We start from the raw sequence: 15046 nt of genomic DNA on the forward strand, positions 1-15046 counted from the left end.
CTAGTCACGAAAATATTTAAACATTTCCCGCAACAAAATACTGAAATATGATTGGATATTTCACTACGTGACACATTTTTTTCTACATGGTGTGATGTCATCTTCATGCGACAAAACATCGACCAGCCAACAACAAAATCAGTAGTTCTGTAAAGTAGCTATGTAACATGAATTTGATAGTGAATGGCCATACTTTAGATCTTCCGTGTTCACCCGGAGATGGCAACGAAAACACTACAAGACATGGTGCTCGCAGCTGCCTCTTTGCATAGTGGCAAAATAGCTGTCACATTTGACAAGGGGATAACAGAAGGAGGTCCTATGTTGCTTTATTACCACGAACTTGTTGCTCTTGGAAATGAATTAACACTTTTTCTACAGATACAGTGTGTGCAAAATACAAGAGCAATTGCATTATATTGTCAGCCAGATATCAACCTTCCTGTGTGGATTCTGGGGTAAGTTTATTATTAGAAATCAAAGCAATTGTCTATTTACACAATAGATGATCTGGACCATCCACCAGCACCATCCAATTAGCCCAAATTAGACCCATCTCTATGGCAAGATATTATTCACTGCTCTCTTTTTAATGGTGTGCAGATAGCTAATGTCTCTCAATGGGGGTTGATCCATTTGATCAGTTGTTGCATACCATAGATTAGTATTACCCAAGTCTACTGTAAGTTCTAGGCTTGGACTACTGTAAACACAGCTCTCAAGGGGATCCTCTGTCTATCAGCATCCTCCAGTTACCTGCTGCGTATGTACCACTGGACCCAGATGCCCCAGCACTCTTGTCTGCCCGTGTCATGAAGCAGTGTGGGCTGAAGTACTGTGTTCTACAGAGTGACCTGTTGCAGGTAAGAGTGGACTTCACAGAGCATTATGAGAGTGGCTTATATTATAACTGTGGCTTAAAATGATGATTACTTGCTGACAGGTTTCACCTTCTGACTATTTGACTCTATCTTTCTCTAGCAATTCCAGATGGCATTTTCCAACCTCATGTCTATAGAGGTGTGTGCAGTGTGGTCTGCTCACAACCTAACCCTCGTACTAGTACAGCACAGACCAACTGCAGCCTGTAAAGAGGAGCCGAATGCTGACCTTTTTACTCCTGCTGCAGTTCCAGAGAGTGCCAGCCAGGGGGCACTGGCATATATATTACACACATCTGGAACCACAGGGCTTCCCAAGACCGTGAGGGTACCACACAAGTGTATAGTGCCCAATATACTGCACCTCCGGTATGTCCCTTTGGTTGGATTGGTGTAATGCATGTATTCCTGTATATCAATGTCCAGATCACTGGTTGTATTGAAGGTTAAGAATTTCATTAAACGTTGTTTGTTAAACAGCATTCTGTCTTTATCTCTTCAGATCTCTGTTTCAGATGACACCAGATGATGTGGTGTTCCTGGCCTCTCCCCTGACTTTTGACCCTTCAGCGGTGGAGATATTTTTGGCGTTGACGTCAGGGGCACGTCTCCTCATCGTCCCCACTGCGATTAAGAGAATGCCCAACAGACTGGCTCAGGTGCTGTTTAAGAAACACAAGACGACCGTCTTACAGGTAACTATGACAGTGGGGTGAGAGTAACTTATCAAGACTTTTGTTGCTTTTTGTTGTTGCATGTGCTACATTTGTGTCTCCCCCCAGGTGACTCCCACTCTGCTTGGGCGTTTTGGAAGGCGTGTCCTACAGGAAGAGGTCCTCTCTGCTGGCTCTTCTCTGCGTGTGTTAGCCCTAGGGGGCGAGGCCTGTCCCTCCCTAGCCCTGCTCCGTAGCTGGAGGCAGCAGGGGAACTGCACTCACATCTACAACATCTATGGCATCACTGAGGTTTCCTGCTGGGCCTGCTGCTACCACTTACCAGAGAGCCTCCTGCAGTCTACTGACGTGTGAGTGACCACTGAACCCTAAAACCCTGATTATGGCATCCATCTGCTACCTAAACCAGCACCTCATTTTATGAACCTTTTATCCAATTCTCTGCACCCTGGACATATAAATGATTTGACTCTAATGTTGTTTACCCGGGATGGATATGTCACAGGACTGAATCCTCTGTGCCGCTGGGTCCTCCTCTGATAGAGACCACCGTGGAGCTAAGAGATGAGGATGGCTGCGTCATCACTCAGGGGGAAGGACAGGTGTTTGTAGGTGGGATGGACAGGGTGTGCCTTCTAGATGACGAGGTGACTGTTGCTCCTGGTACAATGCGGTCGACAGGAGACTGGGTGCAGATTAGAGACACACATCTCTACTACCTCGGGAGGCGGGACCGACTGGTCAAACGCCATGGACAGCGGCTGCATCTGGACACCTTACAGCAAGTCAGTACCATTTCAGACAGCATGTCATATCAGGCACATATCACCAGTTTTCCTGTGGTATCCCCACCTCCAGTCATTGATCTTTCAATCCTCCATATCCCCCTTCAGGTTGTAATGAGTCTACCCCAGGTGGAGGCATGTGCTGTGGGTCTGTATGAGGGGTCTCGGCTGGTGGCCTTTGTCGTAGCCTGCTCTACGTCTGGAGAACAAAAGGCAACCCATACCTCCTCCCCTGTAGAGCACCAAGTAGAGCATCGTGAAGAGACTGCCCCCTCCACTCGAGGCCTACAGAAGACCATCCTCCACAGGTTGTCTCAGCTCCTACCCAGTCACAGTGTTCCAGACACACTAGTCCTGGTCCCGGCCCTACCACTGTCCTCACATGGTGAGTGACACTGTCCTCTGTAGCTGAGCATCGCTAGACTCTACTGTAAATGGAGCATTCTAAAACATTTTCTATCAGGGTTTTACCATTCATTTTTGACCATGGCAGTGTCTGGAGTCTGGTGTAAATGAAATGGTGTTTCTTCAGGGAAAGTGTCTATGGGTGAACTTATGAAGATCTACCAGAGACAGAGAGCAGGTTCAGAGTCCCATAGTGCACTGGGGGACACGGAGACACTGAGAGCGAGACTCCAGTCTCTGTGGAGGGTACAGACAAGCCATTACGTTGTTTTATTATTGTCACATACAAGTCAGTATCCCCTTTACATCAAGAGTTACATATTTGTACCTGTATATTTGTGTGTGTCAGGAGACTTTAGGTCTAACGGAGGATGAAGCCATCCAGGAGGACTCCAACTTCCTGTTTAGTGGAGGCGATTCCCTGCAGGCCCTGCGTCTCTGTGATGACATCACCAAGGCCGTAGGAGTGACCTCATCAGGGCTTCTGGAGGTTATCCTAGACGGATCCTTCTCAGAAATACTGCGCCATGTTGCCACAGCAACACTGACTTTCCCATCTGAGCACAGCCGGACATCCCATCCTGTGGCCGTGAAACGCCCAGCAGACCCTGTCTCCTCAGCACAGCCCAAGAGACAGCATACAGACCCCTACTCTACAACAGCTGCAGAATGGCCTCTGGGAGTTGTAGTTTCTTCTTTGAAGAAGGCTGTAAGATGTACAGTGGTAAGGAGAGCAGGGGAGGTTGTAGAGATGGGTCAGTCAGACTCTTTGAGGACCAATGAAAACTCCTACTCAGACTCAGAGGGACCGATCAAAAGAACAAGAAATACACAGGAAAAAGGAGCCAATGAGAGTACAGAATCCCACCACTCCCAGACATTTGGATCCAATAAGTGGACAGAACGCAACCATTCCCAGGCTGTGGAAACCAATGATCCCAGTGCTAGCAGTGTTACCCCTCCCCTCAGAGTGGCTGGTGGTCTGGGGCTGGGGGTGAGCTGGGAGTCAGACACAGGGAGGTGTGTAGACGCCTCGCCAGTCCTGCTGATCCAGAGAGGAGCGGACGGGGCCTCAGGAGGCACCAGGGCCACAGTGTTCATTGGCTCCCATTCCCACAGGATGCAGGCCCTGGACCTGACCACCGGGGGTCTGCTGTGGGAGAGGGTTTTAGGGGACAGGATCGAGTCCTCTTCTGCTGTGTCCCGATGTGGAAGACTCGTCGTGGTTGGTCAGTATCCACATAAAGCATCTGTTTTTTGGTTATGATAAATTGTTTAGTCTATTCTACAGTGTTTATTTGGGAGCGGAAGGTAGCCTAGTAGTTAGAGCGTTGGACTAGTAACCAAAAGGTTGCTGGATCGAATCCCTGAGCTGACAAGGGAAAAATCTGTCATTCTGCCCCTGAACAAGGCAGTTAACCCACTGTTCCCAGGTAGGCCGTCATTGTAAATAAGAATTTGTTCTTAACTGACTTGCCTAGTTAAATAAAGGTTAAAAATAAGTAAATATTGAGGGTCTATGTTGTGTGTTTGTTCTCAGGGTGCTATGATGGTGGTGTGTATTTCCTGTGTGTGGAGTCTGGGGAGACACAGTGGGTGTTTGAGACTGGAGACGCAGTGAAGAGCTGTCCAACTGTGGATCCTCTCACAGGCCTAGTGATGGTGGGGTCACATGATGGCCACGTCTATGCCCTCAACCCACAGGTATGTGCATACCTTTCTTTCTAGTCTAAATCTCGCATCACATGCTCAATAGTTATGTGTTTTTGTGTGTATTCTAGGTTCAGCAGTGTGTTTGGAAGCACCACTGTGGGTGTGGGGCGGTGTTCTCCTCACCCTGTCTCCACCCCTCTCTCAGGCAGCTGTATGTAGCCACCCTCGGAGGACACCTCCTCTGTCTCAATCCTGTGAGTGTCCATGCTTCTTTGCCTGCACAAATCACACTTAGTAGTACCGTAATTTCCGGACTATTGAGCGCACCTGAATATAAGCCGCACCCACTGAATTTAAAAAAAGTATTATTTTGAACATAAATAAGCCGCACATGTCTATAAGCCGCAGGTGCCTACCGGTACATTGAAACAAATGAACTTTACACAGGCTTTAACGAAACACGGCTTGTAACAAAAATAAATAGGCTTTAATGAAACACGGCTTGTAACAAAAATAAATAGGCTTTAACGAAACACGGCTTGTAACAAAAATAAATAGGCTTTAACGAAACACGGCTTGTAACAAAAATAAATAGGCTTTAATGAAACACGGCTTGTAACAAAAATAAATAGGCTTTAACGAAACACGGCTTGTAACAAAAATAAATAGGCTTTAACGAAACACGGCTTGTAACAAAAATAAATAGGCTTTAACGACACACGGCTTGTAACAAAAATAAATAGGCTTTAATGAAACACGGCTTGTAACAAAAATAAATAGGCTTTAACGAAACACGGCTTGTAACAAAAAATAAATAGGCTTTAACGAAACACGGCTTGTAACAAAAATAAATAGGCTTTAACGAAACACGGCTTGTAACAAAAATAAATAGGCTTTAACGAAACACGGCTTGTAACAAAAATAAATAGGCTTTAATGAAACACGGCTTGTAACAAAAATAAATAGGCTTTAACGAAACACGGCTTGTAACAAAAATAAATAGGCTTTAACGAAACACGGCTTGTAACAAAAAATAAAAAATTAGCAGTAAACAGTAGCCTACCAAGAAAGTCATTGCTCCAGACCAAGCTCCCGTGCAGCAGCTCTATTTCCTTTTCCAACAGCCTGATCAATCGCCTTCAACTTGAAAGCTGCATCATATGCATTTCTCCGTGTCTTTGCCATGATGAGGGTGACAAAATGACTACCGTAATCAGAATGATTGGAAGTTTGAGCGCGCTTGATTTAATCTAAACAGTAAACAAAAAAAGTTGTTAGACCTTAACCCGTTCCGCAATTTCATTGGTCTATTGAAACCTTCATGCCGCCAAAAAACTGAGCACGTCACAGAATGTGTTTTTTAAATTTATTTATTTTTTATTTGAAAGCGGGGCAAATCCATATATTAGCCGCGTTATTGTTTAAGCCGCGAGGTTCAAAGCCTGGAAAAAAAAGTAGCGGCTTATAGTCCGGAAATTACGGTAATACACTTGTTAACTGACATGGCTCAGAAGCACTAGCACTGTTTGAGTGAGGACAACCGACTGACTCAATGTTCTTCTGTTAGGACACTGGTACTGTCCTGTGGACATATTCCAGGAAGACTCCATTCTTCTCCTCACCAAGTTGCTCCTCAGGTCACATCATCATCGGCTCTGTGGATGGAAACATCTGCTGCTTCAGCCACACAGGGGAAATGGTGAGAGGAAGAACTGGCACTAAGATAATGGCCGTTTTAGTGTCTTTATCATCTTCATTTTCACCAAGTAACCATTGACCCATATTTCTCACTGAAGTGTTTCATTTGTGTTAATGCTTTGTGTTTTCGCAGGTCTGGCAGTATGTGACCAATGGACCGGTCTTCTCATCCCCCTGCATCACACCAGACAAGCAGAGGGTTGTGTGTGGGTCACATGACGGGTGTGTGTACTGTCTGAACTGTACTGACGGCTCATTGGTGTGGCGCTATCAGACCCCCAGCAGGGTGTACTCCAGCCCCTGTGTGTTTGAGGGGTCAGCCTGGGGTAAGGAGGGTACATTGGTAGGCCTGGCCTCTACAGACGGGACCCTGTGCGTTCTGGATGGAGAGGACGGGACCTTGAGAGCATCTCTCTCTCTGCTCGGGGAGCTGTTCTCCTCTCCTGTGGTGTGGGAGCGCTCCCTGGTGGTGGGATGTCGCAATGACTTTGTGTATTGTGTGGTGCCGACAGGGGAGCTCAAATAGATTCCTGAGATGATATTGTGTTTTTGTACCCTCTTATAATATTAAAGAATAACATAGGAAACAAATGTGTTGACACTCATTTGAAGGAGGAATATGATTTGAAGCTTTGAGTTCAGACATCAGTATTTAATTTACATAATTCATAACATTTGCATCACTTTAAGATGTTCTCATGAATACCTTTTAAGTCAGACAAAAAAAGTGCAAAAATTATCAAACAATATGTTGTTACATACAACACTGTGTACACTACACTATTGCACACAATTAAAGTTAAACCAAAATGCCAAAGTGACTGAGCCTTGGGGTCCTCTTTTTGACCAACGTTCTGGTAAATCCGCCTCTAACAACACACATACAGGTCTTTACATTGAGTAGTGAGAGCAAGGTAGTGATGGGAGAAATAGCCATAGGATGTCTGTCATCAACAGACAGCCCAGCAGATGTTCTCATAGCAAGGCTGGCTGGTTCACATGACATTGAGGAAAATGAACAGGATGTGATATAGCTTTAAGCTTATCCCATGATGGGATTCACAGAATGTGACTTTCCAAATGCAGGAGGAGAAAAGGCCTTATTATAGGTCAACACATTAGCGGAGACTCGAGCACACAGGGGATATGACAGGAGAATGTATGTTACAGCAGGTAGGTTGTCTCTTTCCATAGCAAAGCAAAATACAGGACACAATTAGAGTGGTAAGAACATTGTGCAATTCACAACCGCCTGACACCTGGTCTTTAATGATGTGTTTCAGTACAGTCGACATTTGATTATGACAGATTTAGTGTTATCTTACAAACCGGTGAGATTCAAACAACTCTGTCATGGCAATGTTTTTTTTTTGTTTTTTTTAACAATATAGCATCTTTGACAGCTGTCACAGTCATCACGGACACAGTGAGAATAGTTCTATACTAAGTACTGCTTTTGAATACATGTAAAAAAGAAACAAAAAGAAGCTTATTCTGTACATTGCAGACAAGGCTCAGAGATGACAAATATATTGTTTCAACATTGTTAAAACCAGTGCTTGAAGTAAACCCCACGAGATAAGGAAATGTTTTTATTTTAGGTGATCATCTGTCATGTTGGATTATTGGCTACTTGTAGCCCTTAAAACACTGTTTCCAAAGTACCCTTGAATGAAGAATCTATATCCTTTTTCAGACCTGTCAAGACACATCTTTCCAATACATCAGCATTTTTATCTTGTATTATGTTTAGTGCATGATCTATTTACAGCTGTGGAGCTTTGATTGGCTACTGAAGGGAAGGAAGGGTTGGGATTGGCTATTGCAATGGCCAGCAGTGGCCATGATTGGCTGCTGTAGGATCTTTTGACTTGTTGGAAGATATTATATAGTTGATAGTATACAGCCAGGTAATCTTGAAAAAAGAATTGAGTTTGTGTTCGTGTAAGAGCATGCTTGAACTGAGTGTTCATGTTTGTAAATGTGTGATTGTATTTATATTATGAATGTGAAACACACTTTTGACATAATCATACAAGTGCATGGTTATTGTGGCATGGGAGGAGAATGACTTGGTCTGGGGGCTGAGGTTAGAATGCAGGGTCAGGTGCAGACCAGAGAGGAGAGGTCAGAGGATGGTTTGGGACAGGGGTCATAGTTCATGGGCAGTGTGTGTGTGTACAGTACTGATGCAGTGTAGAGGTTAGAGAGTAGGTTATTTGATGATCTGAGGGCAGTCACTCCAGGCTTTAGCCTTGCGCTTGGCCAGAGCCAGCCAGGCCGGCTCAGTAGACACCTGGGGAGAGTCAGTGGATGGGAAGCGCTTGGTCAACTCCTTCACTGCAGGGGGCGATGGAGTGGGGTCTGCAATCTCAACTGGAACACAAGACCCAGAGAGAAAGGGTTATAATGCACGCCGAGGACGCCATAAAAGTCTAGTAACCCATGCAATTTATACAACAGATGGGTTTGATTATGATGATCCAGATGTAATAGAATCATGTTTCATATGTGAGATATCCTAACTGTCTGATCTGATCTTGGGAAAGTGTGATGTCAAACACTTGTGAATATGCAAGGTTACTTACCTGTGACAGAGCTGGGCAGGGTGTTGGCTTTCTTCAGGAGGTCCCGGCGCTCCAAGCGGCCCAGGAGGGTGTCTGGTCTCTTGGCTTCCTCCGGTGTCTGTGGTTTGGGAGGGTTGGTGTTTCTACTCCCCTTACCCTCCATAGGACTAAGCAACACATCCTATGAAACACAGTTACCTTTCAGCTGTGCTCTCCTACTGTTATTAGTACAGGTGACTACTGAGAACATGCATGTCTTTCTCTACATAAGCATATGTGTGTGTATGTACGGCATTCGTGTATGTTAAAGTGCAGTAACATACGCTGTCTTTGTCCTTGGTTTGTTTCTCAGACAGTTTGGCCTCTCTGTGGCTGCGGCGTTCGTCTCGGCTCTGCTGCTGCTCCCTGAAGCCTTTCTGTTTCTGCAGCGCTAGCGTGATCCACAGAGGCCCTGACTCCTTGTCCTGGACCCGCGTACTGTCCAATGAGTGCCTGCTCTGCAGTGATGGCTTTCCCTCTGTAAGGGGCGAGACGAGACAACTATCATATGCTGGGACATTCACACAAAATTACTCAAGTAATTAAAATGCAGGAGTGACATTCCTACTCGCTTAAAAAATTCATCCATCAAATCTCTGTCTTGGACTAGCAGCACAGGCGCTTCCGAAGGTGACACTGACCTCTCCTGATGAGCTCCGTCTTCCTGTCAGCCTTCTCCCTCCAGGGGATACTGATGGAGGGGAAGAAGGACCTCTTCTCCTTGGGCTCCTCCTCCCCCTGGCCCTGGCTCTGTCCCTGGCCGTTCCTGTGGAGCTGGGCCACAGCTGAGGTCTCCTCCCTCCTCCTCTCACCTCGCTCCTCATGGCCAGCTGAATCAGCCTCCACCCAGCTCCTCTGGACCACTGTGTCACTGGAACTCTCTCTGCCCACTTTGGGGAGTGGAGAGGGGGGAGGGGTTGCAGGTTTAGGGGATGTGCTGGGTCTCTGGTAAAGTGAGGGTTTGGACGGAAGCTTCTCCCCCTCGCTGTGCATGGAAGGGGTGGGAGACTTGCCTGCTTTGGCCCGGGGCTCTGGAAGAGATACAATCACATGTCCAGGCTTGACCCCAGCAATGCTCTCTCTGAGTGGAGACGCAGGGCTGGAGCTATTAGAGAACACTGAGGCGTCAGAGTCGCGGTCAATGGGGGTCAGAGGTGAGGGGACCCCGTCGAAGCTGTCGCCGGCACTGTACCTCTTCTTCCTCTTGTCTGTCGACTGATCACTGTGGAAGCGGAGGGAGTAGTTGGTCCTCCTCAGCTTGATCCCAAACGGAGACGGCTGGCCCTTCTCCTCCCCCTCCTCCCGGCCATCAGAGTCCTCTGATTCTCCTCCCAGGCTCCCAGTATCTGTCTCAGAGCCCTTGGGTCTGGGTGAGGCCTGGGAAGAGCTGGGGACTATGAAAGACGGGAGGTCTTTGGCAAACATGCACTCCCCTGTTCCGTCTGCAATCCGGACAGTCTTACCGCCCCGGCTCTGGGTCTTGCTGTCTGGGGCTGGTGAAGCTGCAGGGGGAACCGAGGCACCGGAGGAGGTGTCGGAGACGGCAGACGCTGGCCTTCCTCCTTCCTTCTCTTCCTGACTCAACACCTCAGAGTTCCTGTTTGAGTCGGCAAACTTCTTCCTGGCCGGGGTGATGGAGAACTTGGCGCTGGCGGACATGGTCTTCCTGAGGTTGCTATGGAGGAACGGACTCTGGTCCTCACTGCTGGGTCGGCTCTGGCTCTGGTGGTCTGGGTATTCCTCATACTTCCCCTCCCCCGCCCCCTTGAATATCTTGGAGCGGATACTGGCCCACTCTGCAAGGACGGCTGCACTGGACTGGTCTGTGGACTCGCTGAGGGATTTGGTTTTCCCAGACTTGCGGTCTGGTGATGTCTTGCTCTTGGTTGGTGGTGGGGTGCCCATGGCAGCTTTCTTTTCATCTGCCAGACCCAGGAGAGACTTACAAGCGGTTTCTTTGATATGGTCCAGGTTGACAGCAGTCCCACAGAGCTGGGCACCCGTCACCAGGATGGCTGTGTGGGGGACATACTGAGAGGACGGGAGGGTTGGGGAGTCAGCTCCTCCAGGGGATGAGGCCTTGGCTCCCTCTTTGTGTTCAGCCACAGCGCCCCCCTGCTGGCTGGAGGCTGGCGTAACAGGCGTCAGGTTGACCTTCTGGAACAGGATTTGCTTCTCCCCAGAGGAAACTTTGAAGGTGAACGGCCTCTGTCTCTCCTCCATCTCTCTCCAGCGCACCTCCTCCGCCCTCCTCTTCCTTTCAGGGTCAGAGCTGCTCGCAGCCACTTCTGCACACAGTCTCTTCTCCTCCTCCTCCTCTGCAAGCAGTTTTCTCTTTTCTTCCACCTGCTTTTTCTTCCTTTCCTCCTCTTCTTCTGCCTCTTTCAGTCTCTTTTCCTCCTCTACACAGAGACGCTCTGCCTCCAGTTCGCGCTGCTTCCTCTCCTCTTCCTCTTTCCTCATTCTTTCCTCTTCCTCTTTCCTCCTTTTCTCTTCCTCCAGTGTCCTCTGCTCCTCCTCTCGCTGCATAAGCTCCAATTCCTCCCTCATCCTTCTCTCTTCTTCTCTCTGTATCCTCTCTTCTTCCTCTCTAATTCTCATCACCTCCAGTTCTCTCTGTCTCCTTTCTTCTTCCTCCCTAATCCTCCTTTCCTCTTCTTCTTTCATCCTCCTCTCCATCTCCTCTCCCTGCCTCCTTTCCTCCTCCTCTTTACGTATAAGTTCCTCCTCTTGTTGGCGACAACTCTCCTCCTCTAACTCACGCAGCCTCCACTCCTCTGCTTTCTTCTTCCTATCCTCTTCTTCCTCTCTGTGCCTTTGTTCTGCCTGCTCTCGCTTCCTCCTGGACTCCTGTCTCTCGTCCTCCTGCAGTTTCTGCTTCTTGGTTTTCTCTGGGGGTGTCTCTTCCTCAGCGGTTCTGTATTGGACGTCGGCTGCATCTGTTTCCTCCTGCAGTATGCCAGGGATATCCACCTCTTGCAAATCCTGGAAAAAAGTATGTATTTTGATTTCTAATGTTGAGCTCCATCTCACTCTATTCCATCTATATGACAATTCTATGCATGCAGATTCATACCAAAGAAAGACCACCAACTGTAAGGAACCTGACCCCCTCTCACCTGTGTGAAACGGCGGTGCTTGCGGGAGATCCTCTGGTTTTTGGGTTTGACAGACAGTTTATGCTTGGCAGCGGTGTTGTCCAGTCTAGGGACAGACTGTGGGACTCCGTCCAGGTCGATGGACTCGATGGTACCGGTGGCTGGAAGAACTCGTTTGGACCTAGGAGATTTCACTGGAGTACTGGGAGTCCCGGTCTGGGCAGCTCCATGGCTCTGGCTGGGCCCTTGGCTCTGGCTGGCCCCCTGGTTGTCATGGAAACAATACATTGTCAATCTCTTCCTATATTTCCAACACGAATTCTTTAGGTTACTACTGTTGCATTATAAGCTAACAGTGAACCAAAGAGTATGCAATTATTATGTATAACAATAGTGCCCAGTCTGCCATTAATAATCCTGCCTTTACCTTTGTCTCTGTGTCCACTGGCTCAGCTTCCACCTGGGCTAAGACCTTCAGGGGGCTCCTGGGCACCTCCTCTTCATCTGAGCTGCCCTCGTCTCCCTCACTCTTCCTCAGAGAGGGGGGCCTCTGGCCAAACTTGATATTCTGTGCTATCTGCCTCTGCTCATTCAACACGCACACATTTTGGGTTTGGTGTTAGACATTGACGAGAGCAGTAACGTTAAAGTGTCTGTTAGAGTGTAATTGATTGTTACCTGACTGTGAACATACATCTGACTGTGTGTGTGTGTGCGTGCATGTGTGTATTTAAGTCCCACCTGCAGGTTCCTGACTTTATCGGAGACGTTTTCCTGGGACATGGTATGTTCTGGACTGGGCTCCTGTACTGCTTCCTCTGGGATAAACACACTGTCGTGGGAGAGGGCTCGGGACCCAATGGGATTCAGCTCCCTGCAAAGACAAAACGGACGTTACAGTTCTAGTATGTTACTACAGTCAGTCATTCATTTCTGACAGGGTGTAGTGTCCCTCACGCACTTTAAACTCCATAAATGAAAAGCTAAGAGTCAGTCAAGCAGATTACAGACCACATTTCAACTGATCCGCACCCCTTTCTCACCAGACCGTGAGATTTAATCGACTCTGCTGACACGAAAATAGATGACCAGATCCATTGCAATCGAGAAGCCACATGGTAATACAGTGTCTTCAGAAAGTATACATACCCCTTGATCTATTCCACATTTTGTTGTGTTACAGACTGAATTCAAAATGAATGTTAAAAAAAAATCGAACCAATCTACATACAATACCACATAATGACAAAGGGAAAACATGTTTTTATACATTTTTGCTACTTTATTGAAAATGAAATAGAGAAATATCTCATTTAGATACATAAGTATTCACACCCCTGACCCAATACTTTGTAGAAGCTCCTTTGGCAGCGATTACAGCTGAGTCTTTCTGGGAAAGTCTAAGAGTTTTGCACACCTGGATTTTACAATATTTGCACATTATTATTAAACAAATATTCTTCAAGCTCTATCGAGTTGGTTGTTGATCATTGCTAAACAGCCATTTTCAAGTCTAGCCATAGATTTTCAAGCTGATTTAAGTCAAAACTGTAACTAGGCCATTCAGTCAGGACATTCAATATCATCTTAGTAAGCAACTCCAGTGTATATTTGACCTTGTGTTTTACGTTATTGTCCTGCTGAAAGGTGAATTTGTCTCCCAGTGTCTGTTGGAAAGCAGACTGAACTAGGTTTTCCTCTAGGATTTTGCCTGTGCTTAGTTCAATTCCATTTATTTTACTCTTAAAAAAAACTCCCTAGTCCTTTCCGATGACAAGCAAACCCATAACATAATGCAGCCACCACCATGCTGGAAAATATGAAGAGTGGTACTCAGTGATGTGCTGTGATGGATTCGCCCTAAACATAACGCTTTGTATTCAGAACATGAAATTAATTTATTTGCCACATTTCTTGCAGTTTTACAAACAGTAATCACAGGATGCATGTTTAGGAATATTTGTATTCTGTATAGGCTTCCTTCTTTTCACTCTGTCATTTAGGTTAGTATTGTGGAGTAACTACAATGTTGTTGAGCCATCCTCAATTTTCTCCTATCACAGCCATTAAACCCGGTTTCCTTCCTCTCCGGCAACTGAGTTAGGAAGGACACCTGTATCTTTCTAGTGACTGGGTGTATTGATACACCATCCAAAGTGTGATTAATAACTTCAGCATGCTCAAAGGAATATTCAATGTCTGCTTCTTTTAATTTATTACCCATCTACCAATACGTGCCCTTCTTTGCGAGGCATTGTATAACCTCCCTGGTCTTTGTGGTTGAATCTGTGTTTGAAATGCACTGCGCGACTGAGGAATATTACAGATAATTGTATGTGTTGGGTACAGAGATGAGGTAGTCATTCAAAAATCATGTGAAACAATATTATTGCACACTATTATTGAGTCCATGCAACTTATTATGTGAGTTGTTAAGCACATTTTTACTCCTGAACTTATTTAGGCTTGCCATAACAAAAGTTGAAGACTCGACTCAAAACATTTCATTTTTTCATTTTGAATTAATTAGTAAACATTTCTGAAAACATAATTCCACTTTGACATTATGGGTTATTGTGTGTAGGCCAGTGACACAAAATCACAATTTAATTAATTTTACATTCAGGCTGTAAAACAACAAAATGTTGAAAAAGTATAGGGGTGTAAATACTTTCTGAAGGCACTGTGTATATGTGGGATATAAGTTGGGTCTTAGTGGGAATAGTATCATAGGCTTTCTCTGTGGTCTGGGTAAGTGTGTCTTACTGAAAGGGATTAAAGACATAATGTGCTCAAGGCCATGCAGACTAAATTATTGATAAGACCTGTGTTTAGAGTTTGTTTCATTTTGAGGTGGTGGCCTGTACAAGCAATAAGGGGAAAACTGCAATAGCGGTACAACTCAACTCTTTATGACAACATTATGAGCAATGTATAAATGCAATCTCGACTGCTGGAGTATTTCACATATCAAACAGAAAGCATAAATGTCCTGGTTACCTCAGATGTTGATTGGTCGCCTCATCATCGGAGACGACTCCGTTGCACACTTCCCCTGTGGAGAAGCTAGCCTTCAGCTCTACTGCATCAAAGCCCCTCTCCGCTGCCTCCCTCTTCTTCCTCCTCCCAAACAGTCGTCGGAACGGCTGGAATTTGCCCTGCCGTCGCCTCTCTGCAGGCAGAAAGAGAAATTATAACCAAAGCTACTAGCCACACACTATCAGCTTATCTCTCTTTATATCACAC

The 15046-nt window shown here is 46.2% G+C and overlaps 2 protein-coding genes across 8 annotated transcripts in view; one reads left to right on the forward strand and one right to left on the reverse strand.

Annotated features, from left to right (window-relative positions):
- The first annotated feature begins 24 nt into the window (after nucleotides 1-24).
- aasdh (aminoadipate-semialdehyde dehydrogenase) lies at nucleotides 25-7477 on the forward strand. 3 transcript variants are annotated; one of them, XM_014169022.2, is made up of 13 exons: nucleotides 25-458; nucleotides 743-863; nucleotides 982-1250; nucleotides 1384-1576; nucleotides 1664-1905; nucleotides 2061-2340; nucleotides 2449-2725; nucleotides 2873-2991; nucleotides 3095-3974; nucleotides 4286-4449; nucleotides 4527-4652; nucleotides 5966-6097; nucleotides 6230-7477. In XM_014169022.2, the coding sequence occupies exons 1-13, from the start codon at nucleotides 220-222 to the stop codon at nucleotides 6620-6622; spliced, it is 3435 nt and encodes a 1144-aa protein (XP_014024497.2). In that variant the 5' UTR covers nucleotides 25-219; the 3' UTR covers nucleotides 6623-7477. The 3 variants fall into 3 exon arrangements, with proteins under 3 accessions (XP_014024497.2, XP_014024498.1, XP_014024499.1); XM_014169023.2 differs by lacking the exon at nucleotides 25-458 and having other exon boundaries at nucleotides 1130-1250; XM_014169024.2 differs by lacking the exons at nucleotides 25-458; nucleotides 743-863 and having other exon boundaries at nucleotides 980-1250; nucleotides 1397-1576.
- cracd (capping protein inhibiting regulator of actin dynamics) overlaps nucleotides 6734-15046 on the reverse strand; it is a 29717-nt gene continuing 21404 nt past the window's right edge. For all 5 annotated transcript variants that reach the window (XM_045706506.1, XM_014169021.2, XM_045706505.1 and 2 more), the window contains exons 2-9: nucleotides 14801-14972; nucleotides 12542-12674; nucleotides 12228-12383; nucleotides 11822-12064; nucleotides 9344-11687; nucleotides 8987-9180; nucleotides 8685-8844; nucleotides 6734-8472 (exon numbers count right to left, since the gene is read on the reverse strand). In XM_045706506.1, coding sequence (XP_045562462.1) covers nucleotides 8312-8472; nucleotides 8685-8844; nucleotides 8987-9180; nucleotides 9344-11687; nucleotides 11822-12064; nucleotides 12228-12383; nucleotides 12542-12583 — 3300 coding nt within the window. In that variant the 5' untranslated portion in view covers nucleotides 12584-12674; nucleotides 14801-14972 and the 3' untranslated portion in view covers nucleotides 6734-8311. The remainder of the gene's footprint in view (nucleotides 8473-8684; nucleotides 8845-8986; nucleotides 9181-9343; nucleotides 11688-11821; nucleotides 12065-12227; nucleotides 12384-12541; nucleotides 12675-14800; nucleotides 14973-15046) is intronic.

This window comes from Salmo salar, chromosome ssa23, assembly GCF_905237065.1.
Source record: "Salmo salar chromosome ssa23, Ssal_v3.1, whole genome shotgun sequence".
In the NCBI taxonomy this organism is placed as follows: Eukaryota; Metazoa; Chordata; class Actinopteri; order Salmoniformes; family Salmonidae; genus Salmo; species Salmo salar.

What these genes read in the sequence shown, in the direction of transcription:
- aasdh (XM_014169022.2), top strand. Translation starts at nt 220, where the DNA reads ATGGCAACGAAAACACTACAAGACATGGTGCTCGCAGCTGCCTCTTTG. An exon ending in CCTACCACTGTCCTCACATG is followed by an intron (nt 2,726 to 2,872) that starts GTGAGTGACACT and finishes GTGTTTCTTCAG; the next exon opens with GGAAAGTGTCTATGGGTGAA. An exon ending in TCAGCCACACAGGGGAAATG is followed by an intron (nt 6,098 to 6,229) that starts GTGAGAGGAAGA and finishes GTGTTTTCGCAG; the next exon opens with GTCTGGCAGTATGTGACCAA.